The sequence below is a fragment of the Myiozetetes cayanensis genome, unplaced genomic scaffold, assembly GCF_022539395.1.
Source record: "Myiozetetes cayanensis isolate MyiCay16 unplaced genomic scaffold, myiCay2020 scf29, whole genome shotgun sequence".
NCBI classification, from domain to species: domain Eukaryota; kingdom Metazoa; phylum Chordata; class Aves; order Passeriformes; family Tyrannidae; genus Myiozetetes; species Myiozetetes cayanensis.
Genome location: NW_026087510.1, coordinates 5,828,395 through 5,851,516, shown reverse-complemented (window position 1 = coordinate 5,851,516; position 23,122 = coordinate 5,828,395). Strand labels below are relative to the sequence as shown.

At 50.7% G+C, this 23,122-nt stretch overlaps 1 protein-coding gene across 2 annotated transcripts; it reads left to right on the top strand.

Annotated features, from left to right (window-relative positions):
• Positions 1-1,084: 1,084 nt before the first annotated feature.
• On the top strand, positions 1,085-22,865 carry DRD2 (dopamine receptor D2). Of its 2 annotated transcripts, XM_050322929.1 has the most exons (8): positions 1,085-1,162; positions 16,002-16,314; positions 18,599-18,708; positions 19,195-19,331; positions 19,839-20,029; positions 21,114-21,200; positions 21,835-22,174; positions 22,644-22,865. In XM_050322929.1, exons 2-8 carry the CDS (start codon positions 16,033-16,035, stop codon positions 22,835-22,837), a joined length of 1,341 nt encoding a protein of 446 aa, XP_050178886.1. In that variant the 5' UTR covers positions 1,085-1,162; positions 16,002-16,032; the 3' UTR covers positions 22,838-22,865. The 2 variants fall into 2 exon arrangements, with proteins under 2 accessions (XP_050178886.1, XP_050178887.1); XM_050322930.1 differs by lacking the exon at positions 21,114-21,200 and having other exon boundaries at positions 21,985-22,174; positions 22,644-22,837.
• The last annotated feature ends 257 nt before the right edge of the window (positions 22,866-23,122 follow it).

Genomic DNA, 23,122 nt, shown 5'->3' with positions numbered 1-23,122 from the left:
GGTGTGCGAGCTGCTGACACTGGGAACAACAGCTACACACAGCTGCCTCAGAAATTCCTGCTTTCCTGCCTTAACCGTGGGTCACTCCACGTTTTCCCCGTGAAACCCTCCGGCTGCGCAGAGGCAGCGGCGATCTTGGAGCTCAGAGGGTGCCCGGCGTTCCAGGACCGTGTAGCGCATCCCTGGCAGAGCATCCCGGGAGGAGCATCCCGGCAGAGCAACCCGGGAGGAGCATCCCGGGAGGAGCATCCCGGGAGAGCATCCCGGCAGAGCATCCCGGGAGGAGCATCCCGGCAGAGCATCCCGGGAGGAGCATCCCGGGAGGAGCATCCCGGCAGAGCATCCCGGGAGGAGCATCCGGATAGGAGCATCCCCGGGCTCACCTGGCAGTGCGTGCGCAGGGCAGGGCAGGGCGGCCGGGAGGGGAAGGGCTCGTTCCCCCCGCGGGTCCCTCGGGCTGGGAGCCTCTCCCTCCTGTCCCCGGAGCCCCTCGGAGCCCCCTCCTCCCTCCCGGCCCCGTCCCGCTGCCGCTGCTGGAGCCGGTCCCGCGTCCCCGGCGCTGGAGCCGCCCGTCCCCGCCCGCGGGAGCCGGAGGGATCCGGGGGAGGAAACTTGGCCCCCTCCCCTCCCAACTCCCTCCCTCCCAGCATCAGGCGAGGCAGAGAGGGAAGCGCTGCGGGAATTTCGCAGCCCGCGGGCAGCCGAGGGAGCCGGAGTGGGAACAGGTTGTTGGGATCGCGCCGCGGGAGGAAGGGGCGGCTCTGAGCGCCGGCTCAGCCAGGTCTGCGCTCCGGGAGATGGAGATGGAGACGGAGCCGCTGCCGCTCCAGCCGGCGATGCGCTGAGCGAGGTGGACAGCGATTCCCTGCCGAGATCGCCTCTTCCCGGGAAGCTGAGCCGGCTCCCGAGCTCCTGAAGTTCCAGCACTCGCCAGCTCAGCCTGGGGTTACACAAGTTCCACCTGCTCCAGCGCCGGCGGGCCGGGATCAGGCAGGTGATTCTCTTTTTGCTCCTCTGCTCGTGGGCGAACGCCGAACACCAAAAAGTCTGCTGGAAGGCCCTGGAGAGCTTGGGAAAAGCCACGGTGGAGAGTTGTGGTGTTTTGGATTTATTTGGCACAAAGTGCTCGCACCTCTGCTCGAGGGATTCGTATGGCTTGAAGGTAAGAGATAACCTGATGATGCTTTTCCTCCAGAAGTGCAAATGTTGTGAATAAGGGAATACAGAGAGTAGTGGCTGCTGTGATCACCACTGCCTAGAGATGTAAAGAAAGACAGGAGAAAAAGGAAAATATTTGTCTTTGTAGCAAAAGACCCATTAAGCTGTTCTCTTCTCCAACAGAATAGGTGAAAACGAGTTTTCAAATTGACAAAGTCGGGCTGCCTTATTTCTTCATCTAAACCACTCAGTGCAAGTCAACAAACAGCTGTTATTGTATGCTAAAGAGGCATTTAGAGTTGCTAAGAAGCTGGGTTCATTTTTAGAAGTTTGATGCTTAACACTGCTCTCACACAGACACAATGGAAGGAGAGTGACAGGGAGAGCTGTAGGAGGAGGACGTGTAGAGAGGATATAATGTAGGTACATTCCACTTCCCCAGGGAACAAGACTGTTCAGGCAAATTGTTTGAGGGAAAACACTCCTTTTTCTTGTACAACATTCAGTTTTTTACACATGGTAAAGCAAAACTCGTGTTCCTTCAAATTTCCTTCTGAGTACCACCCCTGAACAGCCTCTCCTGGTGAAGGGGGGGAGATCTGTCCCCTTTTCCTGGAGAAGCCCTGGGAGGAACCCTTTCAGAAACACTGCTCTGAATGTTGCAAGCAGACTTTGTGCAAGGCTTACAACCACCTTTATGGCATGAGGGATGTCTGAACCCTTCCTGTTTGTACATTAAGATTTTTTTTACACTGCCCTCCAGCTCTAAGTTTTACCCAGCTTTTTGAAAGCAGTGAAAAGTGGGGCTTTAGGGCAGGGAAGCAGGCACCAGGGTGGCTGGAGTATTTTTGGTCCAGGTTGTTGTCTGTGGGTTGTCTCTACACAGGTAACACATCCTCACTGGTTAATTCTCAGGGAATTCATTCCTGAGGAACACGAATCACTGTTCTTCAAGTAGGGCTCACACGAAAGAAGAAAAATAACTGGGTTGTTTTATAAATAACCAGCCTCAAGACTGTAATAAAACTGGTCAAATGGGTTACAATTCACCGTGGGTTGGGTTTCCTACGTGCTCCGTGTTCCATGGAATTGTTCTTTGAACACACGGTGGTATTGGGGACTCACAACCCTGTGACTGTGGGTTTTTATCTCTCTTGAAGTAAAAGTCCATTAATTGCTTGTAGCAATCTAGAAAAAAGAACTCTCTTGACAACACTTCTGGCTCCATCAGATAAGTGTCCAGAGCGCTGCACTTGCTATTTTCCTCCCGTTGAACTTCCCTTCCGTGCTGCAGAAATTCTGTGACACCCAAACCTTTCCTCTTTTACTGCTGAGCAGAGTTTTTGTAAAAGCACTTGGATTTGTGTGATAACCACCTGGTTATCTTTTCCTTGCATGGAAGAGTGCATGGCATGACAGGGAAATAATGCTGGGGAGAGAAGAGCAGGCTTCAAATCTCCTGGCTTTGGAGAGCAGCAGTGTGACCCCTCAGCAGGCTGGGGACACCCAGTGTGGGGTGCACTGTGGGTTGTACCCACACCCAGACAGCTCCTCCCGCTGACATTTTGCTTCTGTGCCACTCTCACACTCTGGGTTTGGGGGAGAGCAGTGGTCACACAGTGCCCCTCCCTCCTGCCCACCCTGCCACTGCTCCCGCTGGTTCCACCAGCCCAGCCCGCCTGGCCGGGGTGATTTCTGCGTGCCCTGCTCTCAGAGGGGAGGCACAGCTGGACATGCACTCACTCTGCAGCCCTGCCTGTGTGCAGGGGCTCACAGATTGCACTCCAATCTCCTCCAGCTTGGCTGGAGTGGGAGACACCTGCCTGGCAGAAATACTCAGCTTCTCCTCTAATGGCACTTCATTGCTGGTTCAGTGTGTTCCCCCCATCCTCCCTCGGGCTGTGCCACCATCAGCAAAGGCTCCAGGCCCTGGGCAGGGGTAGCACAGGTTACAAACCTGCTGGGAAATTCTGGAACAGAACAGCCCTGTTCTGCAGCCTGGCTGCAGGGTCTGCACAGAGCAGTGAGGACCTGTGACTAAGCTGTTCCCCCTCAATGACACAGGCTCAGCACTGAAAGTATGATTGCCTGGGTGTTCTTCTCCTAAAATCCATCCTCTGTGTTAAATCAGCAAATCTCCACCCTCCTTTTCTCTGTTTCACTAAAACTTCAGAATTCAAAATCAAGCTTACAGAATCACAGAATATCCTGAGATGGAAGGGACTCACGAGGATCATCCAGTCCAACCCTTAGCTTGGCACAGGACACCCCAACAATGCCACCCTGTCCCTGAGAGCCTTGTCCAAACCCTCCTGGAGCTCTGGCAGCCTTGGGGCTGTGCCCACTGCCCTGGGGAGCCTGCTCAGTGGAATTGTTCTCTGAGGCTGCCTCTGGAACTGCAGGGAGTGTTTGGATGGAAACAAAAGTCAAGCTTCCTCCAGAAGAAAGCAGAATTCCACATCACTTGGAAAACTTTGGTCACTTGTTTCCACCGTGTGAAAGAAGCCGTGGAAGGAGCCCCTGAGCCCCAAGTCCTGGCTCTGCAGGGCTGAGATCCCAGTGCCAGCAGACACAGCACAGGCAGAGTGTCCACATTCAGCTGGAAAGCTTCTGGCCACAGAAGGATGGCTGGAGGCAAAATGCTCCCCAAGTGACCCAGGTTCAAGGAGATAGTAGGGAGTTTCAATTCTGAGGGAGAGAATTCCAGTGATGGTTAATAAAGGCATAGAAAGCACCCTGGCACAGTGAACAGTTGGATGGTGGGAGATTATTTGCAGAAATATCATATCTATTGCTCCATTTTTAGACTCTTGCCCAGGCAGTGGCTTTTGGGCACCGCTGGATAAAAGGCACCAGACTGGTGGATCTTTGCCTGACCCCTCAGGGTTATTTTTTAAAGGCTACAGGAGAAGAAAATACAGTGGGATTGATGTTAAAATGTGTTAAGGTCTGGAATACAGGGAGGAAAGGTTTTGGAATGTTTGCCTGGGATCAAACTTCACTGTATTTATCAAATAAAAACTTTCAGGAGCTCTGTTTGCTTTGGCCAGCTCCTGAGATTGGAGCAGAGATCGATCAGTTTGTGCCAGGGCACTGCTAAAGAGGCTCTCTGGGAAAGGGGGAGGCAATTGTTTAAGTCCTGTCAGATGCATCATCCCTTGTGCTGTTACAAAACCAACCTATATTCAATCTGAAATGATTGCTAATAACTATTAACTCCTCTACCAATTGTTCCACTTCAATCATGTTTTCTCTTGCTGTCCTTCACCTGGGTATTTTTAGCTTTATAATTTATTTTCTTTTTAAGATGTGACTGTGTGTTCAGTTGCTGCTTCTCTGTACATCCCTCCCAATTATCCTGGTGGGTATTTTTCTCTCACCCCCCTAGGATGGGTTTATTTCTGGTTTACTCTTCCCTGTTGGTTTCCATGTGGTTATGTGGGAGGCTGCACTTTCTTTATCAAAGCAGAGAGCCATGATTAGTCCATTCAGAAAATGTAAATGCAGCCTTATGTGTTCTGTGGAGCTGGAGAAAGAGAGACTGCGAGGAGCAATAAATCTGGCAATAATGCAACACAACACTGAGCCCTGCAGGTTGGCCTGGATGAGCTCAGTGATGTCCACACTTCACGTTTCTAGTGGAGCTAAATAAACACTGTGCTGCTGCTGGGGAGAGCTAATCACAGGGCAAGGCAGTCCTGCTGAACTCAGGGAAATCTCTGCCATTGTGCTGCACATTCACTTGCATTTGTGGCTCCTTCCTCTCCGTGTTCCATCGTTTATCCCGAATTTCAGGCTCTGTACCCTCAGCTGTTCCCGCCTGAGATGTCCCAGGATCTGCAAACACTTACTAGTTGATAAGTGCCATATATATTTGATTTTGCTCCCTGCTTCAGGTTGCCAACTGCTAAGGCTGGGGATGGATCAGCAAAATCAACACTATTGAGGATGCTCTGTGCAATCTGCAGCTTTAGAGAGAAATGAACTCTTCACCAGCAGCTCAGGTTTTTCAATCATCTCCCCTGAATGCTGCAGCTGAGACACTGTATCAGACAACTTAGAGCTATTACCTAAAACACTGCACCTTGCAAATTACTTGGCTAAACGGAATCCTATTTTGATGTCTCAGGCAATCAGGAGCTTCAGCAAATTAGGATCCTGTTGGATCCAGCAGGCCCTGCCTGACCCCTGGCACCTCTGTGCCTGCACATTTCATACTGTGCATATTTGTGTGACAGTCAACAAAAAAATGTGGTTCCCTGTGGGATTACTGAGGTCTGGAGTTGGATTCCCAGCCTTTGAATCTGTTTTCTCTGGTGGCCAGGCCAGGCAAGAGCACCTCTGGGAGCCCAGTTCAGAGGGGACAGGGCACCTCCAGGCAGCCTGGTGGCCTTGAGACATTTACACTCAGGTTTAGGAGGTGAATTTTAGTCACTCATGTTTGAAAAGCTACAATTTATGAATTTAAAAAGCGTTAAAAATAGAAACAACACCCATCCTTCTCCCCCTCGCATAAATATATTATTGAACAGAAAGAATCACCCATGTCCCGGTACATGAGTCATCCCTCACCCCCAGGAGGTTCTGGGCACTCTAAAAACGTGGTTGTGACTACTAAAACAGTAGTTATAATAACTACTCCAGGAATGCTCTATCCCACCATGACTGAATGGTCTGGGCATGTGTAAGCTCCTTATTTGCACTTTCTGACTGTAAGAATTAGAGGGGCTTTCATTATCTTACTAACTGGGGACTCAAAAAGTCAACATCAGGATCCCCATTTAGAGTCCTAAATATCCTTGTGATTGGTTTAGTTTCATTTGTGAAGCAGGTGTCTCCAGCTGGTTGTGATGCAGGACTGGCCCCTGCCAGGATGAGCTGTCCTGGCCCCTGGCATTCTCCCTGTGCTGGAAGAGTCTGTGGCACTGTGCCCATGGTCTGTGTTAAAGGCATGCGGAGGGATCAATAAGTGCTCTGCAGGACATGGTGTCACTCTGGGAATCCCAAAGGCAGCTTCAGGGGGCACAAACAACTTTTGAGAGAGATCTGAGGAATTTGGGCCATTTTTACTGTCCGTGGTGCAAAGGAAAGGGTGCACAGAGAGCAACTTTGCTGAGGGGAGGCAACACCCTTAAAATGCCTTATTCTGATCCCCCCAGTCCCAGTGTGGGTCCTGCAGGGCTGGAAGAACCAGGGCTGGCTGAAAACTCCAGAGCTGTTCCCGCTGACAGCCGAAGCACATCAGTATTTTCCAGAAAGCAGCTGCTTTTCTCACCCATTTTCTTTCCTTCTCCCCCCCCTCACCCAACACAAATTCAATGATTTCTCTGCTAACACATTTTGCTCAGCTGCAAACACTCTGGGTCCAGAGCTGCTGACAGAGGTTAATGCTCCCAGACAGGAGATCGTTTCTGTCCCTGGCATTTTACCATCCCCTCGTTCCACACCACTGGCAGAGTCCAAATATTCCTTCCAGAGTACAGACGTGCACTTCCTTTGGAAGGTGTTTTGCTAATGAAAGGAGAAATCCACGTGCAATTATTCATTATGTAGGAGGATGTTTGTCTACATCTGATGTCTAGTTCTTCGCAGTTGCCTTTGTTGTCCTTTCCAAGTGTTATTTTTATTTATCTGGAGATTTTTATTTTTTTTTCTTCTCTCAGTGTGAAGGAAGAATCAATTAGGAAATTACAACTCCAAGAGCAAATGACAGGAAGGGATAATATTAAAGTTAAGATTCTTTGGGGCTGCATTTTGCAGTTCAGTTTATCGTTGAATTTCTGGTTCAGGAGGCCTCACAATCACCCCCACCAAACCTTAGGGTAAGAGACATTGTAGAGAAAGTAAACACAAAAAAGAATGATAAAAAAAAATAACAGGCAAAGAAACAATAAAGCAAAGCAATTACTAAATCTGTGCAGGAGATGGTTCAATAACTTGGATGTGTCCATCAGCATTCAGTGTTCCCACAAAGATATTACTGCAAGACCTTAATGTGTCAGATGTGACAACACAGTGACCACTAACAGTGTGTCTGATTTCTGCTGTGAGTGAAAAATCAAAGGTACAGGCAGCAACAGCAGGCCATGATTGCAGAACAAATCACATCTCTTACACACAGTGATTTGGCTTCTTTTTCCTGGAGAGAAGCACAGGTCGAGGAGGGGACCTGTGTCTGTGGGATGAGCACGTAAAAGAGAGTGTTTATTATTATTATCTGTGCCTGCTGGAGGTTTTTCTTGGACTTCAGGGCTTGTTTCACCTTTAGCAAGTCAGGCACCCCGTGTTCAGATCCTGCACAGTTTGCTTTCAGTCTCCTGCTCCCCCTGATTTATGTTGCTGATGAATTAAACAGCCCCTGAAGACAGCTCTGGGTTCAGCCCTGCCTTAACTTCCACAGCGCTCCCTAATTAAAAACATTAGTGCTCCTTGCTTCATCTGAAAGAGAATCTGGTGCCTGCCCAACAGGGGGGAATATTCATGGCTTTCTGGAGCCCTGGCAATGACTCTGGGCTGGGAAGTGCTCGGTTCTTTGGGCAGAACCAGCCCAAATCCATCAATCTGGCACCAGGCTGGAGACCTGGGAGTCCTGGCTGTTCTTGGGCTGTGATCCACACATGGGCTGTACTTAGACTTCAGAATGCTAATGAGGGAATTTTAATGAAGGCCTGTGGGAGAAGTTCAGCTCAGTGCCTTCTGCCTGGTGAAAACAAGCAGGACAGATAAAACCTTAAGCCCCTTTTCTGATATCTTAGCTCAGGGACGGGCAAAACAGCCAGGAAATCTCCTGGGGAACGAGGTGGAAGTGAAACCCTCACACCATCATGATTTCATTGGACATGGGGAGGACTTAAAATGTAGTTTAAGACCCCTCTGGCCTTAGGAAGTTTGATTGGCACCAGCCAAACACTTCCAAAGGCCAGGCAGAGGAAAATATACCCCTGAATGCACAGACAGAACCACAGGGTAACCACACGAGCATCTCCCTTGAGGAAACCAGGATAAAACCCTGAAATCTCTCAGCTGGTGAAGGGTTCCAAGAGGAACAACCAGAACCAGGTGGCCAGTATAGAAAGCTGAGGAGCTTCCACTTATAAAAGCAAGTAAGAACCCTCAGTTCTTTAGCCACTTGCCAGTGCTGCCCTCAAACACCTCAAACACCGGCTGGAGGAAGGTCAGCTCCTCCTCCTCTCCTCTGTCCCCATGAGGGGCACATCAGGGCAGGGCTGGGGAGCCGTGGGAGTGCTGGGAGCACAGGAGCTGGATCTCTGGGGCAGGAGCACGAGGGAACACTTGACTGCCGTGATCCCGGGGAGGGATGTGCGGGTGAGTCGGGCAGGGCAGCGCGGGGGGTTCTCTGATCCCAGCTGACACTCCGTGTCACTTTGCATCTCTCATGAGCTCAGACAAAAGGCTGGGGGGAAGAGATGCCTGGCTCCTTCCGAGCCTGCCTCCCTGCTGGATGTTCCAAGGGGAGTGACTGCCTTCCCTTCCCCAGGGAAAAGGGGGGGTGAGCCAGGAGTCACAGCACCAGCACCACGGGGGGACGTCCATTCCAGCCTCTGGAACGTCACTGACAGCAGAAAACGGGTCCTGTCGGGGGTTCCAGCAGCCTGGGGGGCTCCATGGGTGGGGAGATGGAACAGAGAGGGGACCATGATGATGGAGCAGCATGGGAATGGAAAGACAAACCAGGAAGCAATCCCATATTGCAGATGGAAAAGGTAATGGACCATTCTGTGCGTCTGGAAGCCACTCAAGAAGGTCAGAGCAAGGAGTTCAGGCAGACACTTGTCTTGGAATGGCCACGGGGCAGAGCAGGGACTCTCCAAGTCCTTTCCAGCTCTGTGCCCACAAGAGCAGATGCTGCTCTCCAGAAGCTGCTGATCCAGCACCATTCCTGCGTGGCTGAGCACCCAGTCTGGGGGAGGAGATGCAAAGGGACAGGTCCAGAGCTGGAGATGCCTTCCACAGCTCACATTCTGCCTGCAGAGATGGCAGAGGTGGGTGTTGGAAGCCAGGATTTAGGCTGAGTGGTTGAGCTGATTTAGGTCGGGGATTAAACGATTAAAGATCGTTAGGATCTGAAATTTGAGGAGCAGGGAGCCTCCTGTGTGCCTGCAGCCTGGGGCTCATCCCCTCGCCTCCAGGGACAGGGCAGTAATTCATTTAATTCCTTTAATGCTTTCCTGAAGCTTTCAAGGCAGGGAAGTGGCACTGGGAGCAAGGGGCATCACGTGAGTGCTGTGCTGATTGACACAGCTCTTCAAGAGGACTTTGTGGCAAATATCAGCCATGGGAGGGTTGGGGCAAACTCCCACAAATCAGGGGGAAAGAGGGGGGAGGGAAAGGGGGGAAGAGAACCCTCCTCTGGAACTCACCTCTTGTGGCAAACATTTTTGCAAACAAGCTCAGGGATAGGAGTGGCAGTGAAAAGAGCAGATGTTCAGTGAGTGCTGGATGGCAGAAGGGGAGGGCAAATATTTGAGCACTTCAATCTGAATTATTATTATTTACTTTTAATAAAGTGTGGCTGAAGGACTCAGAGCTAAAGTATCCTTGTACTAGGTGCTGCATAAACATGGGAAGCCTCAATGGAGGGGGGAAAAAAAGGTTCATTCAACTCAGGAATTAACACAATCTATTTCTACAATTAAATTGTTGCACTCCTCAAATGCCAAGAACTGAAACGCACAGTGAACATTAAACAGATGAAACCAAATACTAAAAAAAAAAAAAAAATTCCTTCAACATTTGTCACATTTTAACCAGTACTTGCAAGTAAACATTTTGCTCAGATTTCAGCCAGTTCTGTACATAACTGAGGGGGAGGGGAAATGAAGAGAGTCACCGTTTTCAGTTCCTCAAAAATCATAAATTATCTCTAGGACTGATTAAAGGTTCTTTGCAGACACTGGTGGATGATCTCAAACACAGAACAAATTCTGAGGGAATACAGATCACCAGCACTCACGAAGCTGGGAATTTATTGGATTAATCAGAGGCTCAGATCTAGTCATGGAGATTTGGCATTAGGATACAGATAAAAGAATTAAGGAAAAAAAATGGCTTTTGTGCAGGATAGGATGTTGGGTCTGTAGTAATGCAATCTTTAATAAGAACCAATATCTTCTGGGCAGAAGAGCTGTCTCTGACAGTGACCCTTCCACAGACCAAGTAGCTCCAACCTGGCCTTGGACACTTCCAGGGATGGGGAGTCCACAGCGAAGTATTATTTATTTTTAAGGGTTTTTTTCTCATTCTGGCATGAGGTGTTTTAACAGGTTTGATATCCTGATAGAGCCTGAAAAGCTCATTTATGAAACAACCAACCAAACAAATGAAACAACAATAAACCAACCCACCACAACCTTGCCTTGCCAAACTTTCTGGTTTTGACTGTTGGACATACTGGAACGAGAAAACGTTAAAATTGGAGAATTCCAAGTAATTTCTGATAGAAGCACCAACAGCACAGGTGGGGAACTGAGAAATCTTGAGGTCAAAAGCCTCAGAGCATCTGGGTTAAAAGCAGGGCTTGGCCTCGCAGTTCTGGGGTCACAGGGCAGTGACAGGGTCCTGTGTCACCCCTTCCCACAGCAAGGGAACCCCCTGTGCCTCCCAGAGACAGGAGCTCAGGCTGCTGAGCGTCCCTGCACCCCCTGCCCCTGTGCTGCTGCTCGGGGATGGGGTGAATCCCAGCCCAGAATTGGTGCAGAGCGCTCTGAACGAGGCGATTATTGAGCAGAAAATATTGTGGCATCAGCAAGAGCGGTTCAAGTGGGTGACTCAGAGGGGTGGCAGGGGTGTATTATCCACAGAGCCCGTGCTAACAGCTCTGCTGAGCATGAGCAGGAGGAAATGCTGGGATCAGGTGCTTGACAGCACGCTCTGGGGGGACATGAGAACACTCCCCATCAGGGGATCCAATGAGGTGTTATGCAAAAGCCAGGGAAATGCAGGAATGCTTCTGAATCAGAAGTGAGCAATAAACTGTGGTTCATATCGCTTTGGATTAGCAAAGGATCTGGAGGATGGGAGCCAGGAGGAAGGCAGGAGAGGAGGAAGCTCTTTAAGAGGCTTTTGGAAGGAGCTGATGGGCAGAGCTGTTGGATTGGACACGAAATTGCACAGTGTTGACATGAGAATTCAACCCTCCCAAAAAACTCAGTGTTGTCAGGACTTTTGTCTCTAATTCTGTCCCTCTGGGTGCAGAGGTGGCCAAACCCCCTGCTGCTGTAATCCACTAGAGATGTACCACTAACAGAACCCCAGGAGCGTGGAGAGCCAGGTTGTGCCAGTTGTGCCTCCTGACAGACACAGTCAGAGCTCAGAGCTGCCTCAGGTGTAATTACTGCCAGGCCCTCGTCAGTCATGGCTGTCACAGCCCTGCTCCATTTGCATGTACAACTCAGTGCCTGGGGGAGGCAGGTTTATTTAAAGCCACCAGGACTCTGCTGGGTGAGTTCTGGATCAGCTGCTCCTGGAGAGTCGGAGGCCAGGGCAGGTGGATGGGATTTTTCACCAGGTCAAGGCAGAATTTACACATTTCCCTAATTCCTGACCTTTCCTCCTCCTCCTCAGTGTGTGCAGACACTGTGCCCTGTGCAGACCTGGATGGGAAAGGATTCTCACTCCCTGCTGGTTGTTAAACACCTTCCCTGCTCTCCAGAGAACCATGACCAGCAATTCACAGCCTGGATTAGCAGTTCTGGGCTTACATGCAAAAAAAAAAAAAAAGCAGTGAAACTACACCAGGAGGTGCTTTTCTTCGCACAAAACTCCTGCACAGGGATACAAAACAGCTCCTCAAACACACTTCCCCCTTCTCCTTCCCTTCCACCTCCTCCCCACTCCAAAAGATGTTATTTCCCTCAATTGGAACATCTCAGTTGCATTCTCAGAGGAGCCCAGTAAACAGCATCAAGAAGCATCTTCAGGACAGAAGGGATGTCAGTTTGACAGCTTTCCTATGGCCCATTGATTCCAAAATTTCAGAGGAAAATGACAGCGCTGTGCTGTGCACATTTCACTCAGACATTGATTTCTGTGAAACAGAGAAGCCTTTGGAGAAAATCTGTCCCTGAGCAGCCTTCTCACACAGTCCTGGGCAGGACTCAGGAACTGGTGGGTGCCTCTGGCATCAGGAAATATGGATCTGGCAAGAACTGCAGGCAAAATCCCTGGGGAAAGGGAGGAGGAGTCCGTTCTGAGGCTGCTGTGGAAGCTCTGCCATTGGGATGCTGGCACTGGTGGCTTTTGCTGCTGCTCCCCTGTTGGTGCACATCAAGTTCAGCCCCAAGCCAAGCAGTGTGACTGTGTCTGCAGCCCACAGGAAAGCTTGGGCCATGGAAATTCACCCTGAGCTCCAGATTTCATGTTAAATTTGTTATGGCTGGGGCAAAACCTGAGGGAATTCCGTACTGTTTCACGCAGAGGCAAAAGCTGACTGCGTGTTTTGGCAGCCAGGGCCAGATTAGCTCTGAAAGGCCACAAATCCCTCCCAAACAGAAAGCAGATGCTGCAGTGACACGAGTCACAGGGTGTGACACTCGCTCAGGATCAGGCCTGGGAGTATTTCACGCCTGAGGGTGTTTGCAAGCAGAGTAAAAACCCAAAGGAGTGCGACACCTTTGCTATTTCTGAGAGAGAAAAAAAAAAAGACTGAATCAGGGCATCTCTGGCCAGGCACAGAACCAAGAGCAGAGCACAGCCAGGCTGCTGTTCACACACAGCTGAGCTGTGGGTATGAGTTTCTGCTGGAGCTGTTCTCCCTCCACTTCCCTGTCCCTGCATGGGAGAGCAAACTCTGCTGCTTGAACAAACGTTTCGTGCCTCAGATCTTTGCCAGGGAGACAAACGGGGTTTGTGGCTGCCAGTTGTGAACATCCCACGTCTGCCAGGGGGGATCTCGTGCTTGTTTGCCACAAATGCAATCAGATGATCGCTCAGGAGGAGCCAGGGAGAAACACCAGCGCTGCAAACAAACATTTTCCAGTTTGCTCTCTGAGGAGAACAGGGAGCTGACAGCACAGGAGGGAGAACCTCTGGCTCTGCGCTCCCAGCCTCCATCCTGGCTCCCTTCTCCCGTGATTTCCAGCAGCCAGACAGCAGATTCCCCCCAGCTGCTGGAAAGCTGTGCTCCAACAGAGCCCCTGAGGGAGGGTGCTGAGGGATCAGCACACTCCTGGTCCCGGGGGAGGAGGGGGAGCAGCAGGGATGCTCTGGGGGTGCAGGGTGGGGATGCTGCTGCCTTCCTGGCAGCTGCCACGAGGCTGTGACCTTGCTGCTCTGTCCTGCCCTTGGCCTCTCAGCAAATCCATATCTGGATTAGCTCAGCCACGCTAAAACTCTGCGTGGACTCGGGGTGGGAATTAGAGTGGCTTTGCTGCAGTTTAATTCACGGGGGGATCGGCTCCATTTCAGCCCCTGCCCTCGTCCCCATCCCGGGGCTCGGCTGGAAGGGACACTCAGGGACAGGGAACCCCAGCCAGGACAGAGCCAGGGCTCTTTGCACCTTTTCCCTGTCTCTGTGACCCCTTCCCTCTGCCCCCCCAGGAAATGCAGACACCTGGGCAAACACAGGGAAAAGCACTTGCTTTTCTAGCTGGTTCTTTAAGTGCTTCTTTCTTCTCTGTTGAGGAACTGTCAGCACTAAAATGTAAAGTGCTCCTTTAAGCAGGACTGAGAGACTCACCAGACAGTCTAATGGCCACCAAAATGCTCCCAAATGATGCCAGTCCTGGAGAAAATAAGATTATTTTTGGGGCTGAAAACTCAAGCTCTCAAAAGTTAGGAATTAACAGAGTTGCCCATGTAATTGTAGTTTGTACCATGAGGATGTGTGCTGGACACAGCCTTTAATTGCATGGTCACACGTTTTCAGTTTTTAGGTCTTGGTGGTTTAGTTTCCCTATTTCATGCAAAGTATTTGGGAATTATTTTCTGTTTCATTTCCCCAAATTAAAACTTTTTTTTTTTCCCTGAAAATAGAGACAACAAAATTTTTCATTTGTGCAGTGTAAATGTAAATGGTTCCTCCAACTCCAGCACTGAGTTGTACCAGCCTGAAAAAGGGGCTGGAACTGCTGTTCCCTCCCCCTTGTCTCTGGCCTTTCCTCCATGGAGAACAATTCTGGTTTGAGACCTTCAGTCAGAGCTCAGAAGGAGCCAGGAGAGGCCCAGGGGGCTGGTCCTGCACACATCAATCCATTCCACTCCTCTCATACTTTAAAGATACTTTTCCATCTTCCTGCTTTTTATCCCCCCCCCCCATCCTGCATTTTCTGCATGTTTCTGCCTCCTCGAGATAGTTTTGCATTATCAAAGGGCAACAGGAGAAGAGAAAAAACTGTTGCTGTATTTAGCATTGATTTTTCCCCTTCACTCTGAGTCACAGAAGCTAACATTTAATTAATTTCTGACACTTTGACAGCTCCTAAGAAGACATTTGTAGAGCTATCAAGTGCCGCTGATAGCACTGTCAGACAGACACTTTTTGAATTATCAGCTATTAAGGACCCATATGCAACAAATTTCCAAGGATTATTATCCAAATTGTTCTCTGAATGAGAAAAGCACACAAGAGCTCAGTGAAACATAAAGAAACCATTGTTCCCAGGTGAATTTGATATTTGCAAATGTTTTGCTATTTTGATCACTTACGTGGTTTTAATAAATCGAATTCACTTTGTCTTTTGTGAAGGAGATTAAATGGCCTGGTTTTGGGGTGGCTGAGAACACGGCCACATTTTCCAGTCAGAGTGGTCTCTATGGAGATGCAGCTTGGGAAACGTGGAATGCTTTATCCTGGGGAGTGCTGAGCAGGGAACGAGGTCACAGAACCATTTAGGTTGGAAAAGACCCCCAAGATCATCAAGTCCAGTTGTCAGCCCATGGTCACCACCAAACCACGGCCTTCAGTGCCACATCCACACGTTTTCTGAACACTTCCAGGGGTGGTGACTGCACCTCTGCCCTGGGCAGCTGTGCCAGTGCTTCACAGCCCTCCCTGTGAGCAAACTTTTCCTGATATCCAATCTGAACCTCCCCTGGTGCAAACTGAGTCTGTGTTGTCTCATCCTGTTCCCTCCTTCTCCCAGGGACCCTCCCTTCTTGAAGGGAAGAAGGTCCCTTCAGGACCTCTCAAACCAGAACCCCCAAACCAAAGGGGCCAATATCTGTAGTTCCTTTTGAACAGCTCCTGCTTTTACTCTTTGTTGGTGCTGATGTGGCAGAGGCAGCCCAGCCCAGCCCTGACTGTAAAACTGCTGCTGTCAACTTCCATTATTGTCACTATTTGGGTCTTGGGGTTTAAAATTTATTTATTTCACTGCTGGAGGGGGAAAAAAAAAATAAGAAAAAAGGAAAAGCAAAGGGAAATCAAAAAGCAGCACAGCACAGAGCCCCATGAAGCACATGGAAAATAAACAAAGTGGGCCATGGCACATCTGCCCTGAGCTGTGCACACCTAGAAAGGAGCAGGGAATGGCAGGGGAGCCAGGGCAAGAATCCCAGGCATCCATGCCTGGATGGGCTGTAACACAGAGTGACTGACACCTCAAAAATCATAGAACATTCTGAGCTGGGAGGGACCCACAGGGATCTCCAAATCCAGCTCTTGAGTGGCCCATACAGGGATTGGACCCACAGCCTCAGAAACCTGGGGGATGAGCTGGACATAGAAACTATCCCCTGGAATCCCTGCCTGCATCAGCTCAGCCTCCCATCTGGGTCTTGATCACACCTCCAGTCACACATTTCACCCAGGGATCCATTCCTGTGGTTCCATTTTTATTTCACGTGCTGACCTCTTGCCTGTCCTTCCAACCTCTCTGTGCCAGGGCGGAGCCGGAGCCTGGCACTCTGACCCCCATGGATCCCCTAAACCTCTCCTGGTACGAGGGTGACGTCGCTGACAGGAACTGGAGCAAGGCCCTGAACGCATCCCACGCTGAGCAGAAGCCCCAGTACAACTACTATGCCATGCTGCTCACCCTGCTCATCTTCGTCATCGTCTTCGGCAACGTGCTGGTGTGCATGGCCGTGTCCAGGGAGCGCGCCCTGCAGACCACCACCAACTACCTGATCGTCAGCCTGGCCGTGGCAGACCTGCTGCTGGCCACCCTGGTCATGCCCTGGGTGGTCTATCTGGAGGTAGGAGGCTGGGGGGCTCCTCTGCTGTGCCAGGAGGGGAGGGTCTGGAAATGGGCTGGTGTGGGACCTCCTGGGTTCCCTGAGTGCTGCCCCTCTCCAGGTTTCCCCTGGAGATGGATGTGAAAGCAGGTGGCAGGCTCCAGACTCCACTGCTGCTCAGAGGGATGAATTGCCATCCAACTGCGCTGGGGAGGTTTTGGTTGCACACCTGGAGGAAATCCTTTCCAGGGAGAGGGATCAGACACTGGAATGGGCAGAGCCGCCGTCCCTGGAGGTGTTTGAGACTGGATGTGGCACTCAGTGCCATGTTCTAGTAGGCAAGGTGGTGTTAGGTCAACCTGGTTGATTCTGTGGTAAATGTGGCCTTTAAACAGAGGGGTCAAGGGTGAAAGGCCCCCAATTTTGTTCCCTCAAACCTACACAAGGATGAATGTGCAGCTACACCGCAGGTGTCCCGCTGGAACCACTTCAGATGTGCTGAGCTGGAAGGGACCCACGAGGATCAGCGAGCCCAGCAATCAAAAAAATCTAAAAATTAGCAATCAAACCCCCGTTTCTGGAGGGCATGCAGGGATGAGAAGGGAGCTGTAGAAGTGGAGGGTAAATCCAGAGCTTTTATGTCAAGATATATATCAGAGAAAATCCCAAGTGAGCTGCTTTTCACCCTGCTGCATTTGGCACACAGGTTTGGTACAACACTAGGTTGAGTTTACAGTTAATTTTCAGGCACTTGTTTCTGAGGGAAAATGATAACACAGAGAGCAGAGCAGGGGAAGAAGGCACTGTCAATGAGCCCATTAAGTACTAACGCAGAGCAAAACAAACCCACTGCCATGACATAGGCTGTCGGGAAAGCACAATGCTAATTATCACTCGAGTTAATTATTGTTTTCCTGGCACTTAAAAAATGTAAAGCATCATGCATCTGCTAAAGCTTATTAACATGACCACAGGCTGGTCGTGAGTGCAGTCAGTGCCTCTGGGACTGGTTCTGCCCTTCCATTCTGCTCCTCTGTTGCCACAGCCCATTTTCAGCAGAGGTTTATGCTGTAAGGAGCTCCTGCCCTCTCAGGCCCAGCTAGAAGAATCTCTCACACACTCTTCATTTAATAAGCCATAAATGATGCAAAATCCTTTCCCCTTTCTGGGCTAACCTGCACAGGGGGTTGGTCAGGAATCACAGCTGCCCTGTTCTACCAAGCAGGACAATTTTTCCCAGGCTTTGTGTCGCAAACTCAGGCAAAAACCAATATAAAAATGAAATACTTAAAAAACTCCCCCCAAAAAACAGCCCTGATGCAAACAGATCTTCTACCTCCAGACTTCTGAGGTCTCTCCTCCATAAATGAGAGCACCAAGAGAATCTGATCTCGCAGAGGTTTATATCTGGCTGGAAACCTTTGCCTTTGGGCAAATTCTCATCAAAGTTACTGATGTAACTGTCTCTTAAGTGCTTTTTTAATCACTGAGTATTCATCTGTCACTCAGGCTTCAATGCAGTCATTCTCCCTTCTTTATGCTGCCTATGGTTATGTATATCAGAGCAGAAATAACTGAAGAATAGATATCTTATTCATTCTATTTTCAAATGCAGTAGGACTCTATTTTTATTAGAGGGAAATATACTTTTTTCATCACATGTCAAACACAGCAGTCCGAATAATTGCCATTAAACTTAATTGGCAAAGTTCAGTTTCAATAGCAGGAGAAGTGAGGAGAAAAAGGCTACTGGTGACTGGAAGCGTTATCATTAGTCCTTTGTCTTTAGCACATCATGTAGAGTGTTAAAGAATTTTCACTCTGAATTAAATTCAGTTTGTTCACCAAAATAAATAAATAAATAAATAAATAAATAAATATAAAGGCGAGGAATGTCTACCCTGATCTTACACTGAGGAAGGAGGGAAAGCTCCTGCTTGTCTACTGCTGATGCTGGTGCTTTGAAATGCTCCACAGACCTGTTTAAGCCCTGCCTCGTTCCCTCTGACTTCCAGGAGCCTTGAACTCCCTGATGGCACTGGAGCACGAGCCCAGGGTTGTGTTTGCCCTTTGGGCTGCCCAGACCAATACAGAGCGACAGGATGGAGCTGGGGAGGATGAAATCCCACCAGCCCTTGGGGGAATGTCCTGAGGAAGGGTTTGGATGGAGCAGAGAACCTCCTTTGAGCCAGCAGAGCTCCAGCCACCCACAAGCACCTCTATCTTTGTGCAGAGCTCTCTCTTTGGACCCTCTCAACAGCTCAGCCCCAGGGAGTTCTGTACCCACCCCCCTCTCTCTCTGCAGGTGGTTGGTGAGTGGAGGTTCAGTCGGATCCACTGTGATATCTTTGTGACCCTGGATGTCATGATGTGCACTGCCAGCATCCTCAACCTCTGTGCCATCAGCATAGACAGGTGAGGGCTCCCTGCCAACAAGTCGTGTCAGAACCCAGGGGAGCAAAGTCACAGCCACCTTTACATGGGCTAATTTTACCTGTGACTCAGAGGCTTGAAAGTGGGGAGAGTGAGTGGTGGTGATGTCTTGAGCAATTTAGGGGATCTCCGTGGGCTCTGAGCAGGGATTCTGTCAGAAGACACAGAAACACCGATCTTGAGAACGTGAATTAAATTCCCTGTGTATGTTTACATGGGTTTGGTCCTTCTGTTTATATTCTGGAATGATGGAACAGGCATCAGGGGGAAGGCAGCAGCTCAGAGTGGAAGGAAAATGCTGGGCTGGGCTGAGCCCAGGGACTGCAGGCACCCCATGGCGTGGGAAATCTGGCCTGCCCTACACCCCCCAACTGGAGCAGGCTGTCAGCCACAGGAGCTGGGTGGCACTACCAGTTTGGCAGTGCTGGCAGGCTGACAGCAGGCTGGGTGTGTGTGTTCCCCCCCCAGGTACACAGCAGTGGCCATGCCCATGCTCTACAACACCCGCTACAGCTCCAAGCGCAGGGTCACCGTCATGATTGCCGTGGTCTGGGTGCTCTCCTTTGCCATCTCCTGCCCGCTCCTCTTCGGCCTCAACAACACAGGTGAGTGCTTTGCCACCTGCAGATGGCTGCTGGTGCCTTCCTGGCGTTCCTGGGTCCCCAGGCAGCCCGCTGCTGCCAGTCAGGAGGGGACATGGGGGTCAGGTTTGAGGTGTATTGGGGTGTATCCAGCCCTGTTTAAGGTGTTTTCTGCCAGCGTCATCCCATCTGTCAGCTGCTCCTGGCTCTGACTCACCTCGTGCTCTTCCAGTCTAGTGTTTTAGACTCACCAGAACTGAGGTTATGTGGAAGTTTGCACAACACCAGCCAGCATTACCTTAACATCTGTCCACTTACAAATTCAAAATCCCTCTCATATTAAAACATGCAAAAAAAAGGAAACCCATGGGACAAAAACCTTCACGGAGGCAGGAGGAGAAAGGACTGGCAGTTCAGCCATTAGCTTCCTGGGAAGCCTGGGTTGGACCCAGCAGAGGTTCAGTGGCAGGGGAAGGCGGGAACCACCTCCGAGCAGCAGCGAGAGCGATGCTGAACCCCTCTGTGTTCCAGATGCCAACGAGTGCATCATTGCCAACCCTGCCTTCGTGGTGTACTCCTCCATCGTGTCCTTCTACGTGCCCTTCATCGTCACCCTGCTGGTCTATGTGCAGATCTACCTCGTGCTGCGGCGCCGCAGGAAGCGCGTCAACACCAAGCGCAGCAGCCACGTCCTGGACTCGGACACGCAGGCCCCTCTCAAGGTAAAACTGCCCCTGGGCCCTGCTCTCAGCACTCCACACAGCCTTTCCCTCCCTGCTCCACTCCCCAGAGCCCTCCTCCTGTCCCCACGTGTCCCTGGCTGGAGCGGGTGAAATGCTGGGTCGCAGAGGTGGATGCTGTGTCCTGTGCCAGGCTGGAGTGCCAGCTGCACACTCCGGGTTCCCAGCTGCTTCACAGGCCTCCCTGGATGCCAGGGGATGTTCCAGCAGCAGATCTGCTCTGGGAGCTGCTGCATTAACCAGAGGGCATCTCCTGTGGCTCTGCTGGGTTTGGGTTGGAAGGGACCTTAAAGTTCATCTCATTCCACTCCTGCCATGGGCAGGGACACCTTCCACTAGCCCAGGTTGCTCCAAGCCCCGTCCAACCTGGCCTTGGGCACTTCCAGGGATGGGGCAGCCACAGCTTCTCTGGGCAGCCTGTGCCAGGGCCTGCCCACCCTCCCAGGGAAGGATTTCATCATAATATCTAATCTGAACCTGCCCTCCTTCAGTTTAAAGCCATTCCCCCTTGTCCTGTCACTCCTTGTGAAAAGCCCCTCTCCAGCTTCCTTGTAACCCCCCTTTAGGAGCTACGAGGTCTCCCCAGGGTTCAGTGGAAATGGTCTGTGTGGTTGGGGTGCAAACCACGTCACTGGTACCGGCACCTCTGCAGGGAAACAGCTTCTCGAGCACTGGATGTGTGAGTGGAGCCCAGCTGAGCTGGGCTGGGTGTCAAACAGCTCTTTAAAACACTGCTCTGGCAGCACATGCAAAACAAACAGAGGCAATGTGTAGCCCCAGAGGCACCACCTCCAAACTGTGCTGCCTCAGGGCCACTGCCGTGTCAAGGAGAGGAGACAGGGACAGACAAACACCAGCAGATCTCTGAGGTTTCCTTCCTCTGGTGAAAAGCCCGAGGGGTAGTCACCCCCCATCACTGCTTCTCCAGAGTAGTTTTCCATCATCCTCACACTGATTAATTCCTGCCTCGTGCCCTGTGTCTGTATTTCCACGTGCCTCCCCTACCAGCTTCCCTCCCCAACCCCTGTGTGCCTGTGTAACCTCTGAGCTGGTCCTTGCCCCTTAGGACAAATGCACTCATCCCGAAGACGTCAAGCTCTGCACAGTTATTGTGAAGTCCAATGGGAGCTTCCAAGTTAATAAGCGCAAAGTGGTGAGTGTTACAGAGAAGTGGTAGCTTTTGAGAGCATTTAGCCTTCCCCCTCTCACCCCTCAGGACACACAGTTAATCTATGCAGGGGGGGAGAAAAATAAACTAAGAGCAAAGGTTGCCATTCAGTCTCACCATTTAAATATTCTTCCCATTCCTTAGAGTGAAGCAGGGGGTTTAAGAGGATAGAGTTCAAAAAGCCAGACTAATCTCACCTAAAGATCAGCTCTAAAAGCCACGGCATTTGAACATTTTGTGTCTTTGATTTCCTCCTCCTCTCTGTTTCTTAAATCTTGGACTGCATTGGCTTTGTTGGGCTTTGCTTGTTGGTTTCATTTTTATTTACTTGCATTCTGAAAACCTGGCTAAAAATCTCTGGGGAGTGGAGAAAGCATCTCTCTCATTTCTGAGCCTCTCTGTGCAATAAAGGAGAATCCTTCAGTGAAGTTCTGTCGCTCCCATCTACCCAAAATATCTGTAAACATTTCACAGCCCTTTCTCCAGGCACCATGTAGGGAGGGAGAAGAGGGATTGACTGTTCTCCAGCATCATCCAGCTTCGCTCTGTAAGGAATATTCCTTGCTCCTGTCTGTGTATTTATCTGTCTTTCTGTTGTGGACATTTGATTCTTGCCCAGGAGGTGGAGAGTCACATGGAGGAGATGGAAATGGAGATGGTGTCCAGCACCAGCCCCCCCGAGAAAACCACCTTCAAACCCACAGCACCAGGTCACCACCAGCTGGTTGTGCCAGTTGCCTCTAACAGGGGTAACAACTCTACCTTGCAGACATCCCTCAACAGCCCTGGGAGAGTGGAGAAGAATGGACATGCCAAAGAAACACACCACACAGCCAAGGTCTTCGAGATCCACTCCCTGCCCAACGGCAAGACAAGGAACTTCCTCAAGGCTGTGACCAGGAGGAAACTGTCCCAGCAGAAGGAGAAAAAGGCCACCCAGATGCTGGCCATCGTTCTTGGTGAGTGCCCTGGTGCTCCTGCAGGAATCCAGCCCTTGCCCAGGCCTGGGGCAGCCAGTCTGGATGTCCAGCACAGACTGTTCCAGCCCTCCACAGGAATAATTTCACTTGATATGTGGGATGTGCCTGTGGGAAGGGTCCCTCCTGCCCAGCCACGGGCAGTGCTGTACAAAAGGTTCATAAAGGTGCCCCTCTGTGGGGTGTTTGGGCTCCCAAAGCACATCTGGGTGCAGGGGCACAGCCCAGTAAGGAACTGGCCCCTCAGAGGCCAGAGTTTCTGATGCATCTGCTCTAATTACACGAGCAGAGAGGTCCTGTAGTACCTGGATAGAACACAGACCGCAAGCAGCAGCTTGTTCCTCGGGAAGTATTTTTCCCTTGTACCCAAAAGAACCTCTCTGTCCTCAGCCTCAAAAATCAGTCCAGCTTTCAGCAGTCACAGCGTGCCTCTCTCCTTTCTCCCTCCCAGGTGTTTTCATCATCTGCTGGCTCCCCTTCTTCATCACCCACATCCTGAACATGCACTGCGATTGCAGCATCCCCCCGGCCATGTACAGCGCCTTTACATGGCTGGGCTACGTCAACAGCGCTGTCAACCCGATTATCTACACCACCTTCAACGTCGAGTTTCGCAAGGCTTTCATGAAGATCCTCCACTGCTAAGAGTCAAAAAAACAGCAGCAGCGTTTTTTTTTTTTTTGTAAGGGGAAAACAAAACAAAAAAAAAAAAAAAAAAAAAAAAAAAAAAGAAAGGAAGAAAGAAGGAGAAGAGGGAGAAGAAGGAGGAGAGAAGAACCCCCAGGCCATTCACGCGCACCCCATGGGCAGCCGCGCAGGGGGCTGGGATGTGCCGGGCATGAGGCCCCGAGGGTGACGGCAGTGCCATGCCCACACCTCGGTGGGGGTGGAGGTGGGAGGTTCCCTCGCCCCTCGGGGTGACCTGTGGGA